The sequence below is a fragment of the Hyla sarda genome, chromosome 3, assembly GCF_029499605.1.
Source record: "Hyla sarda isolate aHylSar1 chromosome 3, aHylSar1.hap1, whole genome shotgun sequence".
In the NCBI taxonomy this organism is placed as follows: Eukaryota; Metazoa; Chordata; class Amphibia; order Anura; family Hylidae; genus Hyla; species Hyla sarda.
Genome location: NC_079191.1, coordinates 289,166,929 through 289,191,237, shown reverse-complemented (window position 1 = coordinate 289,191,237; position 24,309 = coordinate 289,166,929). Strand labels below are relative to the sequence as shown.

General features: G+C 43.4%; 1 protein-coding gene across 14 annotated transcripts in view; it reads left to right on the top strand.

Annotated features, from left to right (window-relative positions):
• The window catches only part of C3H6orf118 (chromosome 3 C6orf118 homolog), a 303,945-nt gene that overhangs the window by 72,806 nt on the left and 206,830 nt on the right, over positions 1–24,309 (top strand). For all 14 annotated transcript variants that reach the window (XR_008891406.1, XR_008891407.1, XM_056566824.1 and 11 more), the window contains one exon: positions 7,327–7,449. Coding sequence is in view for 12 of the 14 variants with exons in the window: in XM_056566824.1 (XP_056422799.1) it covers positions 7,327–7,449 (123 nt within the window). In the remaining 2 variants the exon portion in view is untranslated. The remainder of the gene's footprint in view (positions 1–7,326; positions 7,450–24,309) is intronic.

The following is a 24,309-nucleotide window of genomic DNA, read 5'->3' as shown; positions in this document are numbered from 1 at the left end:
GTCCACTGTTTCAAATATCTGTCAAACGCCAGTGGGGTGTAAATGCTCACTGCATCCCTTATTAAACTCCATGAGGGGTATAGTTTCCAAAATGGGGTAACATATGGGGGGGGTCCACTGTTCTGGCACCATAGGGGCTTCCTAAATGGGACATGCCCCCCAAAAACCCTTTCAGAAAAACTCACTCTCCAAAATCCCATTGTCGCTCCTTCCCTTCTGAGCCCTCTACTGCGCCCGCCGAACACTTTACATACGCATATGAGATATTTCCTTACTCGAGAGAAATTGGGTTACAAATTTTAGGGGGATTTCTCTCCTTTTACCCCTTGTAAAAATTCAAAAATTGGGTCTACAAGAACATGCGAGTGTAAAAAATTAAGATTTAGAATTTTCTCCTTCACTTTGCTGCTATTCCTGTGAAACACCTAAAGGGTTAAAACACTTACTGAATGTCATTTTGAATACTTTGGGGGGTGCAGTTTTTATAATGAGGTCATTTATGGGGTATTTCTAATATGAAGACCCTTAAAATCCACTTCCAACCTGAACTGGGCCCTGAAAAATTACGATTTTGAAAATCTTAAGAAAAATTGGAAAATTGCTGCTGAACTTTGAAGCCCTCTGGTGTCTTCTAAAAGTAAAAACTTGTCAATTTTTTTATGCAAACACAAAGTAGACATATTGTATATGTGAATCAATATGTAATTTATTTGGAATATCCATTTTCCTTTCAAGCAGAGACTTTCAAAGTTAGAAAAATGCTAAATTTTCTAAATTTTCATGAAATTTTTAGATTTTTTACCAAGAAAGGATGCAAATATCAGTGAAATTTTACCAATAACATAAAGTAGAATATGTCACGAAAAAACAATCTCGGAATCAGAATTATAAGTAAAAGCATCCCAGAGTTATTAATGTAACAGTGGTCAGATGTTCAAAAAATGCCCAGGTCCTGAAGGATGAAAATGGGCTGGGTCATGAAGGGGTTAAAGAAGGGCTTGAACTTCTGCCTCTCTGAAGAATTTGATTGTCCATCTTTTGAAGTCGACCTCTAAAATATTTTGAGAACAAAACCCCCACACTAGAGATGCCAAAAGACAGTAAAGTTCCTGCTATATTGGGGACCCTTGGATTTAGCTCTCATTTTGCTGCCACCCCATCAGACACTGCTGATTTGCAATTTCTGCTGAGTCTTGCTGATACAGAACCTTTTAACCAAGAATCCTCAGAAATGTATATTCTGGTGTTCAGAGGTGGAAACATCCACTTTCTGCCCACCCATAACAGCAGGGGCCAGTTTGAAAGCTTTCATGGATGCGGTAACCAGTGATTTAAAAGCTCTCATCTATCCCTGCCCACACTCCAGTTTGTTGTTCATGGAAATGCGAGCTTTGAAGGAGCCGCAGCGACCTCACCATAAAAATGGCCGATAAGGGCAACAATGTGGTGGTGATGAATAGCCAAATATACCTTGACAAAGCCATGAGGTAGCTCAATGACAAAAAAACCTACATAAAAGTAGGACAGAATCCAGTACAGAGGGTGACCGCAAGTTTACAGTCATTTTTACGTCACAAATGGAGAGGAATGTGTTATCCAAAAGTACAGCAGAGAAACTCCTGCCCAGATCCCCCTCTAGACCACAATGGTACCATCTTCCCAAAGTCCATAAGAGTTTGATGAATCCGCCAGGACGCCCCATTGTCCCCACCGAGTATTTGTCGCAGTAGGTGGATTGGCTCTTGCGACCCCCTCCTAGTGGGTATCCCTTCGTACTTCAGGGACACTGAAGATTTTTTGAGCTGCCTCCAGGATCTCAGTGTGAAAGAGGGGTCAATAGATGTTGAGTCCTTGTATACACAGATCCTGCACACCACAGGAGTGGAAGCAGCCAATCAATTTTTAATAGTCTCTGGAAAATTAAGAGAGTGTTGCACCTGTATCAGTTACTTAATAACTATTTTCAATTCAATGGGGTCTGTTATAAGCAATATAATGGACTCCGGTCTCCAGTCTCTTGCACTTTTGCTAATGTATATTTAGCGCACCTGGAAGCAAAACTCATCTATAGTGCCAACAACCCTTTTCTGCAACACATTAAATTCTACAAGAGGTTCGTGGATGATGTATTCATTGTGTGAGTTACCCTTTAAGGACTTTGTACAATACCTAAATGAGAATAATGAAATGAATATGCTCTTCACCTCAGCTTTGATCTCTACTCACCTTACGTTTCTGGTTGTGAGGTTTCAGAAGGAGTAGTGTCCACCAAGGGGTACTTGCATACCTCCACTACAACTCTCCACCCTGAACATACGAAGGAAGGAATTCGGTATAGCCAGCTGCTGCGCCTCGAAAAGATCAACCGTGATCTTGTTGACTTCAGAGAACAATCTGATGAACTGTGCACCCACCTTCGAAAAAGGGGCTATCCAGACAGAATTCTGCAGACTGCCCTGAAGAAGACAGATGCTCTCTCACGCAGCGATCTTATCAATAAAACTTACTGCACCCATGGGTCTCAGGAAAAGCGTTTCATGTTCTCTTTTAAGTACAGCAGCATGGCCGATGAGATTCAGAGAGCCATCTCCAAGCATTGGCACTTCATTGAAGAGGATGCAGTGCTCAAGAATGTCGCTATCAATAAGCCATATAGAAGGAGCACCTCCCTCAAAAATAAATTGGTGAGCAGCAAGTTCAGCACTGTGAGTAAAAAAAAGTACCTGGCTGGAGACCTCACCCCCAGAGGGTAATTATAAGTGTGGCCATTGTGCCCTCTGCAAGTTCCTTACTACAGGAAGAAACTTCTCAATCGGTGGAATGGACATCCATGTCAAGGACCTGATCACTTGTTGTACCACATATGTCATCTACTGCCTTTCATGTCCCTGTGGACGATTCTATGGGGGGTCGACCATACACCCCCTTTTCATCTGATTCAGTGAGCACATCTACCTCACCAGTAAAGGGCTAGGAGTCTCATGGATCGCTCAACACATCAGAAAAGACCACAGAGGCTATGTAGATGTTTTCAGGTGCTTTGGCATCCCAGTCCTGAGAGACCTGCACCCAGGACTCTATTCCACTACCAGATTGTGGCAAGAAAAAGTTCGCTGGACATCTAAATTACGAGCAACTGGTGCTCTTGGACGTGAACGAAACAAACTGAAGCATTTTATTTGATTATTTTTCCATTTATTTTTTCACATTATTGATGTAATATTTGCTTTTTGCATATGTTCTTCTGTTCTTGTATCCCCTTTCTCTATCCTGGTTCAGGCTTTCCCCTCCTGCCTTTCAGAATTGATTTGTCCTTGTTGTAATTGTAGTCACCACCTCGTGTCTTGGGGCAAAAATTTATTGTGTTGTCAATTCTACTGGCTCCCGCAAAAATTTTGTCACAGCTTTTAGAAATAGTACTCCCACCGATGCCGTTTCATTACCCCTTGTGCCATCTCATTACCCCCTTGTGCCATCTCATCACCCCTTCTGGACATTTCATCCCCCCTTGTGCCATTTCATTAGCCCCCTGTGGCCTTTCAGAGGTATGCTGGACTGTATAAGATTTTGCGGGACCAGTTGTAAGTTCTATGACCGCCCACAACTTCCTCATTACTGATCGTGACCGCAAGTTTCTTATTGGGTCCTGAGGGAACAATGGGATCCCAATCCTAATGCAGGGCTTTAGCCTCCATTGGCCACTATGGGCTCACAGAAATTTTACCTCTTTTAATTCTGGAAACATAGGACATTCTGAACTCTGCATCAGACCAGTGCAGTACCATTGTCTTTTACTTGCATATTATGAAAATTAATCATACTATTATACATTTTAGTCATCAATGAAAAAGGAAAACCTGTGTTTTTAGGTACTTTTTAAGAATCTGATAATCTTTTACTATGAATGCAGTCATGAAAGATTTACATCTATTGGCCTTATCCCCAATCCAAAGGATAGGCGATAAGATGTCTGATCGATCTCTGCTGCGGCACTCTAGTTATCTGGTGCATGGAGCGAACTTCGGATGTCTGATGACTAGCGATGCGGCACTGGAGGCTCATGCAGCCTTCCCTCTCAATGCAAGTCTATAGGAGGTGGTGTGACGGCCGCCACGCCCCCTCCCATAGACTTGCATTGAGGGGGTGTGGTGTGATGAGCCTTCAGCGCTGCAGCCGGTGTTCTAAACGAATGCCAGGTGCTGCAGGGAGATCGGGGTGGGGGGTGCAGGGGATTAGTTTAAGATGCCGAGGAGCGGAGTACCCCTTTAAGGAGTTCTGCAACAAACCTTGTAGCCTCTATTGTAGTTAAATGATACGACCATAGCAGGGGTGTAACTAGAATTCATAGGGCCCCATGGCAAAATTAGATGTAGTTGTACGTGGGTGGGCCTCCTCAATTTCAGGGCCCCATAGTAGCTGCTCCCTGGCTATAGTTACACTCATGGATTATAGGCTTTTACTAGACAGAAGGTAGCTGCTATTCTGAATATATGGTGGTTAAATATACAGTAAGTGAATGTTGCTATAATGTAATACAGTGAGTACATATGTACCCAGGCCCTTCGCTACAGGACAGGCAAAACAAGCACTTGCTTTGGGCCCTGAGCAGAGCCGGTGCTTGTCCTGCCGAGCCGTCCTCCTGCCCCTATCCCGGTTTGGAAGCTCGCCCTGTTGCCCGGCCGGGCCAGCATTGCGAGAGCCTGGAGCGGGATGGGAGGCAGAGACTAAAGCCTCACCTGACCTATAGCATGGTGGAGCGGGAGCTGTCCCGATCTACCATTCTCTCACCTTTCTCTTATGCTGCTCCGTTGACGCAATCGTGGGGACGCCATCCACGTCAGGCCAGCGCGATGACGTCACACCATCGCGCCGGCTCCCGGAGATCACGTCCCCGTGGCTCACACTGCAAGAACGGAGCAGCGTAAGAGAAAGGTGAGAGCTGCTCGGGCGCTATGGTTCAGGGGAATTATTAAAATGGGGGGGGGGGAGATTATATGTGGGGGGCACAATTCAGGGGGGCATTATATGTGCCCATATAATGCCCCCCTGTCATGTGCCCCTCACATATAATGCCCCCTGTCATGTGCCCCTCATAATAACCTCTGTCCTGTGCCCCCCACATATAATTCTCCCCTGACATGTGCCCCTCACTTATAATAACCCCAGTCCTGTGCCCCCCCATATAATGCCCCCCTCATGTTCCCCTCACAAATAATGCCCCCTGTCCTGCCCCCTCAGGGGGCATTATACGTGAGGGGCACAGGACATGGGGCATTATATGTGGGGAGCACAGGACAGGGGTTATTATAAGTGAGGGGCACATGTCAGGGGGCATTATATGTGAGGGGCACATGACAGGGCCCCCCCCTGTCATGTGCCCATATAATGCCCCCCCCGTCATGTGCCCCTCATATATAATACCGCCTGTCCTGTGCCCACCACATATAATGCCCCCCTGACATGTGCCCCTCACTTATAATAACCCCTGTCCTGTGCCCCCCACATATAATGCCCCCTTGACATGTGCCCCTCACTTATAATAACCCCTGTCCTGTGCTCCCCCATACAATTCCCCCGTCATATTCCCCTCACATATAATGCCCCCTCAGGGGGCATTATACGTGAGGGGCACAGGTCAGGGGGCATATGACAGGGGGGGGGGGGCATTATATGGGCACATGACAGGGGGGGGGCCTGTCATATGCCCCTCACATATAATGCCCCCCTGTCCTGTGCCCCCCACATAGAATGCCCCATGTGGGGAAGGGGGGGCCTCCATGTATATTTTGCTTGGGGCCCCCAAATTCCTTCAAACGGCCCTGTATGTACCTTATTTTGTCCTGGGCCTTTAATGAGCCTTTATTGTCAAAGTATCATTTATCTTTTTCCATCATTTTTTTTATAACAAAACTGAAAAAATTAGACTATCCGTTATAAGTCTGCATCTACAAGTTGGTTTAGTTTAAAACCTACAATTTGCACACAAAAAAAGCTGAACATTTAAGCCACATCCCCTTTTGCTGAAAACACACCCACTTTATAGAAAACCACACCCTTTTGTCCTGATTGTCACAATAGTGTCTAAAAATTCACTAAAAACTTATTTTGTGCAAATATTGATATTTTTTATTTTAAAAACTGCACCAGATTTTTGCCATAGGCAGTTTTAAGTGTCTCTTCTCCCCCCCCCCCCCCCGCCCTTATTTTTGTTCTTGGTTTATATTTACAGATGGTTCATTTGTTGTAGATATTTTTTACTCTGTTTAATTTATCTGAATGGGCTATGTAAAGAACAATGCTCCCACTGTAGATATAACCATTAGTTCAATGGAACTGACAACACTTAACCGAGAAGACTCGCCCAGAATTATGTGCCGCCATTGTGCCTGGGCTGCCAGAATATAAAACAACAAACACAACTCACCTGCTGCCGCTCCCTCAGTGTCCTGGTATCGCTGCTCCAGACCTCTGCTGCTGTCTTCTTCCTGGTTCCCGTGGGCAATGTGTCACACTGTGGGCTCAGTTAGCGAAACACAGCGATGTGCCATTGCTGCGGACAGCGATAAGCTCCACAGTGTGACACGTTGACCATGAGAACTAGAAATAAGATGGCAGTGGTGTTCTGGAGAGGGGATACCAGGACACCAAGAGAGCGGTGGCAGGGGAGTCCTGTTTTATATTCTGGCAGTCTGGGCATCATAGCCGCATATATGTTTGCTTGAGACATCTCCTTTAAATTTGGTGTCTGTCTAATAACATGAGAGATCACCTCAAAAAGTGGTAATGTGAAGTAACAAAAAAATAAATAAAAATAAACCGAAGAATTGGAGAATTAAGTTTTAGTAGGTATTATAACTAGAGTTTGCTCAGTATGAAATCATTTACATGCAAAATACACATTTTAATGCCCTATTTACTTGGCAAAATGAGGCCCTGATTTGGAGGCATATTCCTTGTCTACTTCAAAATAATAACCACCTGAAACTACCTTCCATTGATGCTGATTTTTTTTTCCATGCACTCAAAATAACACTGAAATGTTACAAAAGGTCAGACACTGTGTAAAATTTCCATTAAAACTTGTGAGATTTCCTCGTCAAAATCCTCAAATAATATTGAAAAATGGGTCGGTCCTTTGCATGGATTTTAAACACATTCCTCAGTGTCTTATTTTTCAGTGTGAACATGCCCTAAAATGGTAATAACATGTAAGCAAATCAAATCAGTAGTGCCTATTTCTTTAGCTTGCTTCATGAATGAAAGTGTTCACAATTTAAAGATGAGACACATCTAATTATTTCTCTTTTTTTGTAATGGGCACTCCAGGAACTTCAGGACATTGCCCACATTAGGCCTCCTCATTATGCCCGTCTACAGATCTTCCGTGAAACATTTGGGAAAATCTGCAAAGACTCTTCTATTTTTGGAAATATTCTAAGTGAAATAAAGGTAAGTATGCTATACATATGTACGGGTAAGCATGTTTAGTGGGTGGTTTAACGCCATTAATGATCTATGATCAAAGGTCAACAAAAATTATATAATTCAAGCAGCAATTCAGGTGTCCAATCAGCACAGTCTGGTTCTAGCAGTGCTAATTTTCACATTTTTCTGAAGAACAATTTCACTGAAAACTGCGTATGTAGAATATTGTGCAATCCAGTATGGCTGCCAAATGTAATTACCTGTCTTGCTATAAACAAATCTAACAAATTGGCGGAGGCTGAATCTATCCGAACACGTTTAAAGGCACGTGGATACCCAGATTGGTCACTTAAGTGAGCTATCAAAATTGCTTTTGACCGCAACAGACAGGAATTTTTGACTAGTTCCCGCAAACCCAAAATGAAAAATAGCAGTCCATCCCAGGTTGCCTTCACCACTTCCTACAGCACTGAATTCCCCGCTATCTGTAAAATCATTCATACATATATGCCTATGATTCTAACAGATCCATTATACGGGTGTATTAAGGATGTAGGTTACCGATGTATTCCTAAAAAAGCCCCCACTATAGGCCAAATTGTTTCTCCCAGTCTTTTTTCCAGCTTCAGACCCACCTCACCTACCTGGTTGTCCTACCCTGGTTCGTACAGGTGCGGACACAACCGATGTGTCTGCTGCTCTGTCATGCACGTCACTAGATCTTTTACATCATTTGTTACCAATGCTACTTACACGATTAAACAGTACATCAATTGTAACACCACGTATGTGGTGTATCTGGTGTCGTGCATGACTTGTCGAGTTCAATACATCGGATGCACAACCAATCCTCTTAAAGTTCGACTGAGGAAACATTTATCAGACATCCCCCACTTTAATTCTAGAAACACCTCAGCAGTATCAAAGCATTGTGCCGAATTACATCATGGCAGTTACTCTTCCCTACAATGTGTCGCAATTGAACGTGTCAATTTACCTAAAAGAGGAGGCGACTTAAAACAAAAACTACTCAATCGAGAAGTTTTTTGGATTCTTAAATTATGTACTCGTGTCCCTTTAGGCATGAATAAACGTCAAGATGTTATCTTACATTATTAAATATATACTTTTGTATTTTTTTCTTCATAATCATCTCTTTTATACTATTAGTGACATATTTATATTTTTATATGTTCACTCTATACTACATCAAAATATTTTTTCCACCCCTTTTATTGATTATGAATAGTAAACTACATATATCAACATTATTCATATGTGATACATCTTCCGTTTACTCCTGTGACATCCCCGGTTCTTGAACATGTCTGCTATTCTGCTTATTTCATCATTTTCCTATTGTAATCTCAAGTTTTTCTTTTCTATGTTTTCCTCACCTGGATCATATGTTATACATATATTCTGTGTTTCAATTATTTATACATTTTTCTATTTGTCTATACCATATTATATCTATGTGCAAGGGGTTAACTCCTGCCGGTCACATGGTCTGTGATCGACCGGAATTGCTCCCCGCCTATATAAACCCGCATGTACTATGCAGAAATTGTATGACTAAGAGCGCATTCAGCGCTTGAAACGCGTTACTTGTATCCTCCTTGTCTTATGGATTAAAATTATTTTATCTGCGCAAGCTGGATCCATCTCTCTCTGTTCTTCCATACAAATCTAAGTATCTTACTGTGGAGATCTACAATAGCACAAGCCATTTCATAAGTTAAAAGTCAAGGAGTATAGTCATAAAACAAGTGGCTACTCTTAAAAAAGCAAAACAAAACACTGAGCATGTTTATCTCTTTATTTCCATTTGTTAGGACACTATGTGGCTATTACATGATGTGGACAACTAACTTGAAATTAACGTTTTTATTCTACAGTGTAACCTTACACACCAATTTGTATATTTTAAAATTTTATGGGTACAGAGCGGCAGATCTTTGCATATGGAACTGAATATTGAACCCTAAAACAAGATGGCTGTCGGATCATGTAACCAAGAACCTTTATGTTAAAGAAAAAAGACTGAGCACATAATTGCACTCTACCACAAGTTTCATAAGTTTTTAAGTAACAGTGTGCATATTGCAGGCATTTAAATACAGGGGCTTATTACATAGTTACGCAGTTCATAAGATTGAAAAAAGACCAGAGTCCATCAAGTTCAACCTATATCCCTAATGATTCCCTACTGTGTTGATCCAGAGGAAGGCAAAAAAAAACCTATACAGTGACCCCCCCGACCTACGATGGCCTCGACATATGATAATTTCAACATACGATGGTATCACCGTGTGCGGAAATGTCCGAATTATAAAAATATATCATTAATTTAACTGCTCGGTCAATGGCGTGCGCGCAAAAAAATTCAAAAGTCCAAAATAGTGCATTTTTGGTCACTTTTTATATCATTTAAAAATGAATAAAAAGCGATCAATAAGTCCTATCAATGCAAAAATGGTACATTTAAAAACTTCAGAATGAGCCCTCATACTGCCCCATACACGGAAAAATAAAAAAGTTATAGGGGTCAGAAGATGACAATTTTAAACGTATTAATTTTCCTGCATGTAGTTATGATTTTTTCCAGTAGTACGACAAAATCAAACCTATATAAGTAGGGTATCATTTTAATCGTATGGACCTACAGAATAAAGATAAGGTGTCATTTTTACCGAAAAATTTACTACGTAGAAACGGAAGCCCCCAAAAGTTACAAAACTGCGTTTTTTTTTTTCAATTTTGTCGCACAATTTTTTTTTCCGTTTCACCGTAGATTTTTGGGCAAAATGACTGACGTCATTACAAAGTAGAATTGGTGGCGCAAAAAATAAGCAATCATATGGATTTTTAGGTGCAGAATTGAAAGAGTTATGATTTTTTAAAGGCAAGGAGCAAAAAACGAAAATGCAAAAACGGAAAACCCCCCGGTCCTTAAGGGGTTAAGGACCAAAGGCGTACCTGTACGCCCGTGGGAATTTTGGTCCCCACTGCGCGCCGGGCAGGGACCGGACCGGGGTGACTGCTGATAACGATCAGCAGGCACCCCGCGCAATTGCCCAGGGGGGTCATCAAACCCCCCCCCCATGTCGGCGATGAATTCACACTTGCGATTTGCACGATTTCGGGTCATTATGGGTCTATGGTGACCCGGAAAATAAGCGGGATCGCGGTTGCCACTCCTCCTATCCCTGCCATTGATGGTCTAGACGCAACCACCAATAGCAGATCGGGGGCGGGGGGGGTTAACTTTCGTTTTCCCCGTTCTGCCGACACACAATAGGCGGGTCAAGACAGGGAAACTAAGGGGACAGGCGCCGAAGATCCACTTACCCTTCGGGCGAGGTTCGTGTCGGTGATCGGCGCGGGTGGCATGTCGTGCGGCAGAAGAGGACGGCTCCCTGGATACGACTGAAGCAGGTAAGTTGCTTAGCAACATCTAGGGGACAACAGTTTGAGACCACTATACAGTGGTCTCTACACTGTTGCCCTCCAGATGTTGCAAAACTACAACTCCCAGCATACCCAGACAGCTGTTATGCTGGGATTTGTAGTTTTGCAACAGCTGGAGGGTCACAGTTTGGAGATCACTGTGCTTTGAACTGTGGCCCTCTAGATCTTGCAAAACTACAACTCCCAGCATGTCCACATAGCAGTTTGCTGTCTAGGCATGCTTGCATTTGTAGTTTTGCAACATCTGGAGGTCCACAGTTTGGAAATCACTGTGCAGTGGTCTGTAGACCTCCAGATGTTGCAAAACTGCAAATCCCAGCATGCCCAAACAGCAAACAGCTTTCTCAGCATGCTGGGAGTTGTCGTTGCGTACCTCTAGCTGTTGCATAACTACATCTCCCAGCATGCACTTCGATCAGTACATCTGGGAGTTGTAGTTTTGCAACAGCTGGAGGCACACTGGTTGGAAAATACTGAGTTAGGTAACAGAACCTAACTGAAGGTTTTCCAACCAATGTGCCCCCAGCTGTTGCAAAATTACAACTCCCAGCAGGCACGATCTTTTAGTGCATGCTGGGAGTTGTAGTTTTGAAACAGCTGGAAGTTTGCCCCCCATGTGAATGTACGGGTGAATGTACATTCACACGGACGGGTTTACAGTGAGTTTCCTGCTTCAAGTATGAGCTGCGGCAAATTTTTTGCCGCAGTGCAAACTCCTAGCAACTTTATTGCCGCAGTGTAACCCGCCAGTGCGAATGTACCCTAAAAACACTACACTACACTAACACATAATACACATAAAACTATAAAGGGTAAAACACTACTTATACACCCCTTACACTTTCCCCCCCCCCCCCCCCCCCCCCCAATAAAAATGAAAAACTTATTGTTCAGCAGTGTTTCCAAAACAACAACTCTCAGCAACTTTCTGGACAGCCACTGACTGTCCTGGCATGCTGGGAGTTTAGCAACAGCTGGAGGCACCCTGTTTGGGAATCACTGGTGTAGAATACCCCTATGTCCACCCCTATGCAATCCCTAATTTAGTCCTTAAATGCGCATGGCGCTCTCTCACTTCAGAGCCCTGTTGTATTTCAAGGAAACAGTTTAGGGCCACATGGGGTATTTCCGTACTCGGGAGAAATTACACTACAAATTTTGGGGGGCTTTTTCTCCTTTTACCCCTTATGAAAAGGAAAAGTTGGGATCTACACCAGCCTGTTAGTGTAAAAAAAATGTTTTACACTAACATGCTGGTGTTGCCCTTTACTTTTTATTTTCACAAGAGGTAAAAGGAAAAGAAGTCCCCCAAAATTTGTAACGCAATTTCGGAATTAAGGAAATACCCCATATGTGGGCGTAAAATGCTCTGCAGGCACACAACAAGGCTCAGGAGTGAGAGCGCAATATGTACATTTGAGGCCTAAATTGGTGATTTGCACAGGGGTGGCTGATTTTACAGCGGTTCTGACATAAACGCAAAAAAATAAATACAGACATGTGACCCCATTTTGGAAACTACACCCCTCACGGAATGTAACAAGGGGTATAGTGAGCCTTAACACCCCACAGGTGTTTCCCATCCAACTTTAACGAAAATTTGTCAAAATGAAAAAAAAAAAAAAATTTTTTTCATTAAAATGCTGGTGTTACCCTAAAATTGAGTAAGAAAATACCCCATATGTGGAAGTGCTCTGCGGGCGAACTACAATGCTCAGAAGAGAAGGAGCGCCATTGGGATTTTGAAGAGAAAATGTGTCCGGAATTGAAGGCCACATGTGTTTACAAAGCCCCCATAGTGCCAAAATAGTGGACCCCCCACATGTGACCCCATTTTGGAAACTACACCCCTCATGTAATGTAATAAGGGGTACAGTGAGCATTTACGCCCCACAGGTGTCTGACAGATTTTTGGAACAGTGGTCTGTGAAAATGAAAATTTTTATTTTTCATTCGCTCAGCCCACTGTTCCAAAGATCTGTCAAATGCCAGTGGGGTGTAAATGTTCACTGCACCCCTTATTAAATTCTGTGAGGGGTGTAGTTTCCAAAATGGGGTCACATGTGGGGAGGCCCTTTGTTCTGGCACCACGAGGGGCTTTGTAAACGCACATGGCCCCTGAATTCCATTCCAAACAAATTAACTCTTCAAAAGCTCAATAGCGCTCCTCCTCTTCTGAGCATTGTAGTTCCCCGGAAAACACTTGACGTCCACACATGGGGTATTTCCATACTCAGAAGAAATGGGGTTAAAAATTTTGGGGGTCATTTTCTCCTATTACCCCTTGTAAGAATGTAAAATTTGGGGAAAAATGTACACATACAACTTTAACAAAAAGTCGTGAAATACCTGTGAGGTGTTAAGGCTCACTGTACCACTTCCTAAATGCGACATGCCCCCCCAAAATCATTTCAGCAAAATTTGCTTCCCAAAAGCCAAATGTGACTCCTCTTCTGAGCATTGTAGTTAGCCCGCAGAGCATTTTACGTCCTAACATGGGGTATTTCCATACTCAGAAGAGATGTGGTTGCAAATATTGGGGGGCATTTTCTCCCGTTACCCTTTATAAAAATGGTAAATTGGGGAAAAAAAACTGCTTCAGTGAAAAAAAATTTTTTTCATTTACACAGCCGTTTTTAACGAAAAGTTGTCAAACACCTCTGGGGTATTAAGGCTCACTGGACCCCTTGATACGTGCCTTGAGGGGTGTAGTTTCCACAATGGTATGCCATGTGGAGGTTTTGCTGCAGTTCTGGAACCATAGGGGCTTCCTAAATGTAACATGCCCCCCAAAAACCATTTCAGAAAAACTCACTCTTCAAAATCCCCATTGTCGCTCCTTCCCTTTTGAGCCCTCTACTGCGCCTGCCGAACACTTCACATACACATATGAGGTATTTCCTTACTCGAGGGAAATTGGGTTACAAATTTTGAGTGGATTTTTCTCCATTTAATCCTTGTAAAAAATCCAAAAACTGGGTGTACAAGAACAAGCAAGTGTAAAAAAATGGTTTTTGAATTTTCTCCTTCACTTTGCCGCTATTCCTGTGAAACACCTAAAGGGTTAACACACTTACTGAATGTCATTTTGAATACTCTGAGGGGAGCAGTTTTTATAATGGGGTCATTTGTGTGGTATTTCTAATAAGAAAGCCCTTCAAATCCACTTCAAACCAGAACTGGTCCATGAAAAATTCCAATTTTGAAAACTTTATGAAAAATGTGAAAATTGCTGCTGAACTTTGAAGCCCTCTGATGTCTTCCATAAGTAAAAACATGTCAACTTTATGATGCAAACATAAAGGAGACATATTGTATATGTGAATCAATATATAATTTATTTGGAATGTCTATTTTCCTTACAAGCAGAGAGCTTCGAAGTTAGAAAAATTCAAAATTACGGCTCACCCCCCCCCCCCCCCCCAGCGGTTTCTTTCCTGAAGAAGTCACAAATAACAGTGTGACAGAAACACGTTGGGTGTTGTGGGGGGTACTATTGTGAGCAACAATTGTTGGTGCTATATTTGCCTGAACAGTGGTCATCACAGGACCATATTGAGAGCTCAGGATCCATATTGCTACCATAGGGTCCTTGCGGACTCTAGTAACTAGAGCACTGTAACCCATCACCTTCACACCTATATTTATTTGAGGTTACTATTTGGCATTTATTTTAATAGTCTACAATAAATGTTATGTTTTAAGCATATCAAGTTTTCATTTCCTAGTTAATTGCCTTGATAATTTGGGTCAGGACGACCAGTATATTACATTAGTCCTACTATATTTCATGTTTTTACTTTTGGAAGACATCAGAGGGCTTCAAAGTATAGCAGCAATTTGCTAATTTTTCACAAAATTTTCAAAATCGAAAATTTTCAGGGACCAGTTCAGTTTTGAAGTGGATTTGAAGGGCCTTCTTATTAGAAAGACCCCATAAATGACCCCATTATAAAAACGGCACACCTCATAGTATTCAAAATGACATTCAAAAGGTTTGTTAACCCTTTAGGTGTTTCACAGGAATAGCAGCAAATTGAAGAGAATTCTAAATCTTCATTTTTTTTTATTTTTACAAGGGGTAAAAGGAGAGAAATCTTCCTAAAATGAGTAACCCAATTTCTCTCGAGTAAGGAAATACCTCATATGTGTATGTCAGAGAAGGGAAGGAGCGACAATGGGATTTTGAAGAGCGAGTTTTTCTGAAATGGTTTTTGGGGGGCATGTCACATTTAGGCACCCTATGGTGCCAGAACAGCAAAAACAAAAAAAATAAACACATGGTATACTATTTTGGAAACTACACCCCTCAAGGAACAAAACAAGGGGTACAGTGAGCCTTAACACCTCACAGGTGTTTGATGACTTTTTGTTAACGTTGGATGTGTAAATGTTTTTCCCCAAATTTTACATTTTTACAAGGGGTAATAGGAGAAAATGACCCCCAACATTTTTAACCCCATTTCTTCTCGGTATGGAAATTCCACATGTGTGGACGTCAAGTGCACTGCGGACGCACTACAATGCTTAGAAGAGGAGGAGCGCCATTGAGCTTTTGGAAAGAGAATTTGTTTGGAAGTCAGGGGCCATGTGCATTTACAAAGCCCCCGTGGTGCCAAAATAGTGGACCCCCCACATGTGACCCCATTTTGGAAACTACACCCCTCACAAAATGTAATAAGGGGTGCAGTGAGTATTTACACTCCACTGGCATTTGACAGATCTTTGGAACAGTGGGCTGTACAAATAAAAAATTACATTTTTCATTTTCACGAACCACTTCCAATAATCTGTCAGACACCTGTGGGGTGTAAATGCTCACTGTGCCCCTTAATATATTGCATGAGGGGTGTAGTTTCCAAAATGGGGGCACTATGGGGGCTTTGTAAACACACGTGGCCTTCAGTCCCGGGAAAATTTTCTCTTCAAAAGCCCAATGGAGCTCCTTCTCTTCTGAGCCTTGTAGTTCACCCGCAGAGCACTTTACATCCACATATGGGGTATGGTCTTACTTAGAACAAATGGGGTTATAAATTTTGGGGGGCTTTGTTCCTATTTTCCCTTGTGAAAATGAAAAATTTAGGGTAACGCCATCTTTTTTTCATTTTTCCATCCAACTTTAATGAAAATTCATCAAACACCTGTCTGGTGTTAAGGCTCACTATACCCCTTGTTACGTTCCATGAGTGGTGTAGTTTGCAAAATGGGGTCACATGTGGGTATTTATGTTTTTGCATTTATGTCAGAACCGCTGTAAAATCAGCCACACCTGTGCAAATCACCAATTTAGGCCTGAAATGTACATAGTGCGCTGTCACTTTTGAGCCTTGTTGTGCATCCGCAGAGCATTTTACGCCCACATATGGGATATTTCCGTACTCAGGAGAAATTGCGTTACAAATTTTGGGGGTCTTTTTTTCCTTTTGCCTTTTGTGAAAATGAAAAGTAAGTGGCAACACCAGCATTTTAGTGTGAAAAGTTACATTTTTTTACACTAACATGCTTGTGTAGCCCCCAACTTTTCATAAGGGGTAAAAGGAGAAAAAGCCCCCCAAAATTTGTAACAGAATTTCTCCCGAAATACCCCATATGTGGCCATAAACTGTTGCCTTGAAATATGACAGGGCTCCGTAGTGAGAGGGGGCCATGCGCATTTGAGGCCTAAATTAGGGCTTTGCATAGGGACGGATCCGGAGGCAAGCATTACACTTGCCTCCGCCACCAAAAATACCCTACGACTGTGTTTCCCAAACAGGGTGCCTCCAGCTGTTGCAAAACTCCCAGCATGCCTGGACAGTCAGTGGCGGTCTGGCAATGCTGGGAGTTGTTGTTTTGCAACAGCCAGAGGCTCCATTTTGGAAACACTGCCATACAAAACGTTTTTCATTCTTATTTGGAGTGGGGGGTAACTGTGTAAAGGTGTGTATTTGTAGTGTTTTTACTTTTTTTTGTGCAGGTGTAGTGTGGTGTTTTTAGGGTACATTCACAGTGGCAGGGGTTCACAGTAGGGCTGCACGATATATCGCAAAAGCAATCGAATCGCGATTTTTGCTTTTGCGATATAGCGATACGCCCCCCCCGGGAAAACATGCGATTGTTTGCTCGGGCCGGCTCCCCCTTTCCCCCTGCTTTTTATATATTTTATTACTTTCCTTACTTGGCTGCACTTTGGCAGGCCAGGTCAAACGCCGGGTCTTGCGGGCTGTGTGGTCATGAAGCAGATTAGTGACGTCCTCTGCCGGCTTCTCTGCGCAGCATCAGATGTAAATACCCGTATTTATCGACGTATGACACGCACCCCTGCCTGCGTGTTATATGCCGATAAATCTTCTGGTTACTGCAGTAGTGGCCGCTTGTGAAGTATTAGCAGCCCGGCCGCGGCCACTTTTAAATCAGTGACCAGCGGCGGCTGCTCCCCGCTGTGCTTTTAATTTTCCTTACCTCCCCCCTCCCTCATCAATTCCCCCTTTTCCCCTGCTTTTTATAATTTTTTTTTTTTCATTTTCCTTACCTGACTGCGCTTCGGCAGGCCAGGTCAAACGACGGGTCTTGTGGGCTGTGTGGTCATAAAGCAGATGAATGACATCCTCTCCCTGCTCCTCTGCGCGGCATCAGTGACGTCACTTTTCATTTCCTGCAGCCGCCGCGAGTCAGAGTTCGGAGTGCGACTGCAGGAAATGAAAAGTGATGTCACTGATGCTGTGCAGAGAAGCCGGCAGAGGACGTCACTCATCTGCTTCATGACCACACAGCTCGCAAGACCTGGCGTTAGACCTGGCCTGCCGAAGCGCAGCCAAGTAAGGAAAGTAAAAAAAAATATATAAAAAGCAGGGGAAAAGGGGGAAGTGATGAAGGGGGGGGGGGGAGGTAGGGAAAATAAAAAACTATATATAAAAAGCAGGGGGGGGGGGAGTGATGAGGGAGGGGGGAGGTAGGGAAAAATAAAAAATATAAAAAGCAGGGGAAAAGGGGGAATGATGAGGGAGGGGGAGGTAAGGAAAATAAAAATATAAAAAGCAGAGGGAGAGTGATGAAGGAGGGGAGAGGTAGGGAAAATAAAAAAATATATATAAAAAGCAGGGGGGGGGGGAGTGATGAGGGAGGGGGAGGTAGGGAAAATAAAAAAAATATGTATAAAAAGCAGGGGGGGGGGGGAGTGATGAGGGAGGGGGAGGTAGGAAAAAAAATATATATATTGTGACAAGGTGGCAAGGAAAGGGTGTATTTCCTTGGCTCACTCTGGAGAATCGCTCACCTGCTTCTTAAATAATGAGGCGGTGTATATAAGATGTTGTTAGAGGGGGAGACACAGGCCCTGTTTAGGTAACACTCAGCAGGCGCTGCGAGTGGACAAGTTCGGGTGTGAACTGGTAGTAAAACAGGTTGCAGGTGGCACGGGTTTTAACTGGATGAGGGAAGCTCACCAGTTGATAGACAGGGCATGCTGAGAGTTATAGTCAGCGACCAGACGGTCTAGGACTTTATTTTGTTCCTTTTTATGTTTTGTTTTTACCTGCAACCTGTGGAGATAAAGCTGGCAAGGAGCCAGACTTGTATGAGGAACTGTGGTCTGCTGTGCTATTGTGAGGAACGTGCCCCGTGGCAAGTGACCAGGACGATCTGAGAGCTAATCCCAATATATATATATATATATATATATATATATATATAGCAGGGGAAAAGTGGGAATGATGAAGCATGGGGTGGGAATAATGAGGCATGGGAAGAATGTCATAGGAGGAACATGATGGCGGGGGATGATGTCACAGGGGGAAGTGAAGGGGGGGATTATAAAACATGGGGGTCAGGCGATGAGAGGGATAAATGTGGCACAGGGACTGATAAAAGGGGAGGAATGATGTGACACTGGAGGGGACGGTACCAAACTGAGGTGCAGAAGAAATTAAAGTTGGGGGGGATGATGTGGCATTTAGTCCAAGTAATTTATATTACATTTATTTATTTTTTTTAATGTAAATTTCCCTGTTAAAATGGGTGTGTGTTATACACCGATAAATACAGCACTAAAAGTCAGTGTTTCCCAACCAGGGTGCCTCCAGTTGTTGCAAAACTACAAGTCTCAGCATGCCCGGACCGGCAAAGGCTGTCCAGGCATGCTGGGAGTAGTAGTTTCACAACAGCTGGACGCCCCCTGATAGAAAGACACTGAGCTAAGTAAAAGGGCAGGAAGAAAAAAAAAACAACAACTTCTGCTAACCTGCTCCCGGTCCTTGCAGACGCCGTTCCCCTCCGTGCGGTCCGGGGTGTCCTCTTCACCATTCAACTAGTAGGTCCTTTTCAGCCAATCACTGTCCGCAGTGGTGTCATGTTTCAAGCCAGTGATTGGCTGACGGGGAAACACACTTGGCAGCAAACACACTAGGTTTCCCGCGGAAGATTTGAAAACCACCCGGGAAACCTAGTGTATTGCTGCAGTACAAGAATGTGACAAGGGGGAGGAGAATGTGTAAGGGGTGAAGAATGTGACAAGGGGGGGGGGGGATGTGACAAGGGGGAGATGTGAAATGGGAGGTGGGCATAAAATGGATAGGTAGGTGTGATTATATTAGATTAGATTATATTGCATAGCATATCGAAATCGCAATTTTTAGGCCCAAAATCGCAATCACATATTTTCCCCATATCGTGCAGCCCTGTCTCACAGTGAGTTTCCCGCTTGGGAGTTTGAGCTGCAGTGGAAAATTTACAAACCTCCAGCTGTTGCGAACCTACAACTCCCACCATGCAGTGACAGACCGTGCACGGTGGGAGTTGTAGTTTTGCAACAGCTGGATGCACACTGGTGGGGAAACACAGAGTTAGGTAACAGACTATCTCGGGGTTTCCCCATCAGTGAGCCTCCAGCTGTTACAAAACTACAACTCCCAGCATGCACTGACAGCCGAAGGGCATACTGGGAGTTTTAGTTATGCAACAACTGGAGGCACACGACTCCAACTCCTGGCATGCCCTTTGGCTGTCCATCCATATTGCCGTTTCTGGACCACCCGCAACTGCCGCCACCGGCCACCAACAATGGAGATCATCGTCGCTTGCACCAATGTCACAAGCCTCTTTGCCTCTCTTTATACATCCCATGGCTTTATTAGCCATGGAAGCTGCTGCCTAGCACTGGTCTCTAAAGTTGAGACCAGTATGCCCAAGTCCTTTACAGTAGTTTTACCTAATGTTTTATTATTTAGCAGATAATTGTACATTTTGTTTATTATAACCTAATTCACATACAATAAAATTTTTCATGTCTGTGCTTAATCCTTCAGTTTTTCAGATCCTTCTGTAATATTAGGTTATCCTTCCCTGTGGTGATTACCTTACTCAGTTTAGTGTTATCAGCAAATATTGAAATTCTACCCTCTAATTCCTATACAATGTCATTATTAAACCTATTGAAAGTGGACCCAGTACCCCACTTGTAACTGTCACCCAACCAGAGTAAGGTCCACTGATACCTACCCTCTTTTTATCACTGAGGCAGTTGTTAAACCATTTACATATATCCTCCCCTAGTCCCTGCATCCTCATTTTTTCAGGCAGTTTAAATGCCTTAGAAAAGTATAGATACACAACATTTACAACCATGTTCAATATATAACTGGCCTTCTCCTAGCAGCTTATCAGATTAGTCTGAGAGGGCAAATCCCCATAAATCCATGTTGTTGATGTGTTAGTTTAGTTGGATAGTTGCATCCCTGGGAGATCCGCTGCCTCTCCTAATTATTTATCCTGATCCCATTGATTTGGCAGCTTTTCTTCTGCCTCTGTGCCCGCTGTGACCTTGCTTGAGTCCTCCGGAGATGGTCCGGCTGTTTTCTTTGTTCCCATCATGCAGCACCAGGGTAAGAGAAGCAGACAGAAGGATCTAGCCCAGCCACTCAAGATTGCGCTGGCGCGTCTTCCTCGCAATGCAGTTGCACTACAGAAAAGCAGCAGACGGTAGCACCGCACCTTGAGCACTATGTTATGCGGTCTCCCAATGTCTGTCTGTCTCCTATGCAGCTGGTCTCCTGCTGGATCCAGAGTCTATAATGAAGGACTTGGCCCATGCTTGTGTGGTAAGGTATACTACAGAGCAGCAGATTTCTCTTCCGGCCGCACCATATGTTGGCACCCTGGCAAGGGGGCTCTCCTGGCTTGTGTGTTTCTCCTGAACCAACCCTGGCGGCGTTTTTTGTCAAGATTTAGTCTTGTAATGCCATCTTCTCCCATTTGGCAATCACTCTTATCAGCTATGACCTGCAAAACATGTATGACCGTACTATCACTGCTTTGGATCACATCAGTAACCTGAAGGATGCTGCCTGGGTACTCCACAAACATGCCATGCACAGGACATTGAGTTCTTTAAAGCCAAAACTGATGACCTAGAAAATAGGCTCAGCCATAATAATGTGGATATAATTGGAATGCCCGACAGAAGAAAGAGGAGTCCAGCGTCCAATAACTCGGAGAATACTATTTATTTCACCAGATGGTCATGGCAGGAACACAAGGTACAGTGACACGTTTCGGCCTTACAACAAGGCCTTAGTCATACACAACATATAGTACAAAAAGACCGGTTTTATACATGTGGGTGGGCGGATATGACGCAACGGCACACCTGCATTGACAGGTGGACGTGACGTCATAAACCACACCTACACATTCAGGTATATCCACCCACATGCAAAAACTAATGGCAACCGCCACTGCAAAACATTAATTGGAAATCTATAAAATTGTATATAATTTACCAAATATAAACGCTCTACATGAAAACAGTATAAAAAATGTACATAGACAAAGCAGTTTCTTTATTACAGAAATATATTAAATATAAAAGGGGAGAAAGATGTCAGCATCATATATATGTTGCAGAAATCTATCTACCATACTAATAAAAGAAAGAGAGAAAAACCGCATATCCTAGAGACATTCACACTCATGATTTACATATGCGAGTGTATCGTGGAATTATGCTATGGCACTATGAATATAACAGCTAGAACCATAATAATGCATTGAAGAACATTTTGACACAAGGGCAGTGACCCGCAAAAGAGGAAAAAAAGAGAGAGAAAAAAACTCAAAAAAATATATATCAATAATGTAAAATCGTATCCATTCTTTTGTTCAAACCCCGTGGATATCTAGTCCCCAACTTCAGGATCCAAAAGATCTCACGGTCCAGAATCTTGTGTCTGAGATTGCCGCCTATAGCTGGAACCGTGACTCTTTCGATCCCCTGAAGCCGGAGACTAGAGGTATCCCCAGCATGTGCCTCCGCACAGTGCTTAGATACCATTGAAACGTTCCTAGATAGGAAATGTGGTACATCGGAAATATGCTTCCGAATCCTCATTTTCAAAGAGCTCGTAGTGCACCCAACGTATTGTACCTGACAGCTAATACATGTAAACAAGTACACGACACCAGTTGTATTACAATTTACATACTGTTTGATAGGAAAACAAGTATTATTAGCTGTAGAAACAAATGTAGTAGAATTTGAAATATAGCTGCAGCAAATGCACCTTTTAGCCCCACACTTGAATGATCCAATGTAGGTCAGCCAAGTGGGTTTGGTAGAAGCCTTATCCTGGAACAGGCTAGGAGAGAGTCGTTGGCCAATGGTGGGTGCTTTCTTAGACACACATTTGTGGCCCCCTATCAAAGCCTGTTTAAAATCTGGATCACTAGTTAAGATGGGCATATACTTGTTGATGACCTTCTTGATTTTATGAAACTCTATGCTATACTGGGTGGAAAACACAACCGGTGAGTTGCTTTTATTATCCAACTTAACATTTTTATTATCATTATAGCTGTAAATAACATTTCTATCGTCACCATTGTGTGCTTCACCATGCATATCAGAAGTAATGCCCATCAAGGACTTGCGGTCTTTGCCATTGGCAACCGCACGGGCCTTATCAATGGTCCACTGTGGATAATTCCTTGCTCTAAGGCGGTTGCCTATGGAAACTGCCTCCCCACTAAAATCAACCTCTCGGGTACAATTACGCCGAGCTCTAATAAGCTCACCAGTTGGGAGGTTTTCTATAATGTGTCTGGGGTGACAGGAATCGGCATGCAGGATAGAGTTCACTGCAGTATTTTTTCTATAGGTGGATGTTATAACCTGGCCGGTCACCCCACAGACGCAAATCCAAAAAATTGATCACTTCTTTCTCAACAGTAACAGTTAATTTTAAATTCAGCTCATGCTGATTGAGATATTCAGAAAATTCCTGTATTGCCGCTACATCGGATCTCCAAATAAAGAGGAGATCGTCAATGTAGCGGCCATACCACACCAGGGCGTGACTGTGGGGATTATTGGGGGCGAAAAGAATCCCCCTCTCCCACCAACACATATAAATGTTGGCGAGAGAGGGGGAGAACTTCGCCCCCATCGAAGCCCCGGTGGTCTGCAGGAAAAACACGCCATTGAACATAAAAATGTTGTGTTTTAACAAATAATCCACTACCAATAGCATGTATTCCCGGAGACAACCGGGGTATCGAGAATAGGTTTCCAGAAACCAGGATAAGGCTGATAAGGCAGGATGATGTGGTATGACAGAGTACAGTGAGGTGACATCAGCTGTCACCCACTTGTACCCATCATGCCATTGTATCAGGTCCAACATTTCTAACACGTGTTTCGTGTCCCTAATATAGCCTGGGATAGTGGGAATGAGTGGCTGCAAAAGTGAGTCAATCCACTCACACAATCGTTCATTGAGAGAAAATATCCCCGCCACAATCGGCCTGAGGGGAGGGGGAAATACCCCCTTGTGCACTTTGGGCAGCGAATGGAATATAGGTATCACAGGGCTATCAATTGGAATGCCGAACGTGTCAAGGGCTGTAATCCTATTGAATACATGAAAACCTGGTAAAAGATCTGTTTGACTCTGACTTTCTTACTCTTTAATGTGCTGTTGAAAGGGCCCACAGTGTTCCTATGGCTAGGGCTCCTCTGTGACCTATGTTGGGGAAGTTACGCCTTGGTGTAAGGGGAAAGGTTTGGGTTTTTAGAGCACTGGGCTTGCTTTTCATTGAGGTAAAAACTGTATTCTGCAGATACTTTGCACCTGAAATGGGGGTCCACTGTGCTTGGGGAGAGAAACCTAGAAGGAATGACAGAGTATTTAAAGGAGAACTCCAGAACATAAAAATTGTCCCCCATAGTGCCAGCAGTAAAAAAAAATAAAGATGTACATACCTTCCTCCGGTAACCGGCTCCGGTCTCCACCGCGATCCACTTCCTGGTTGCCGGTGGTCGGATGAGTCATACTGCACTCAGCCAATCACCGGCCGCAGTGAAGTCCCGACTCGGCCGACGATAGGCTGAGCGGCAGTGTGACGTTTTCGGCCCTGGCCGCAGGTGCTGGTGTAGTGAAGAAT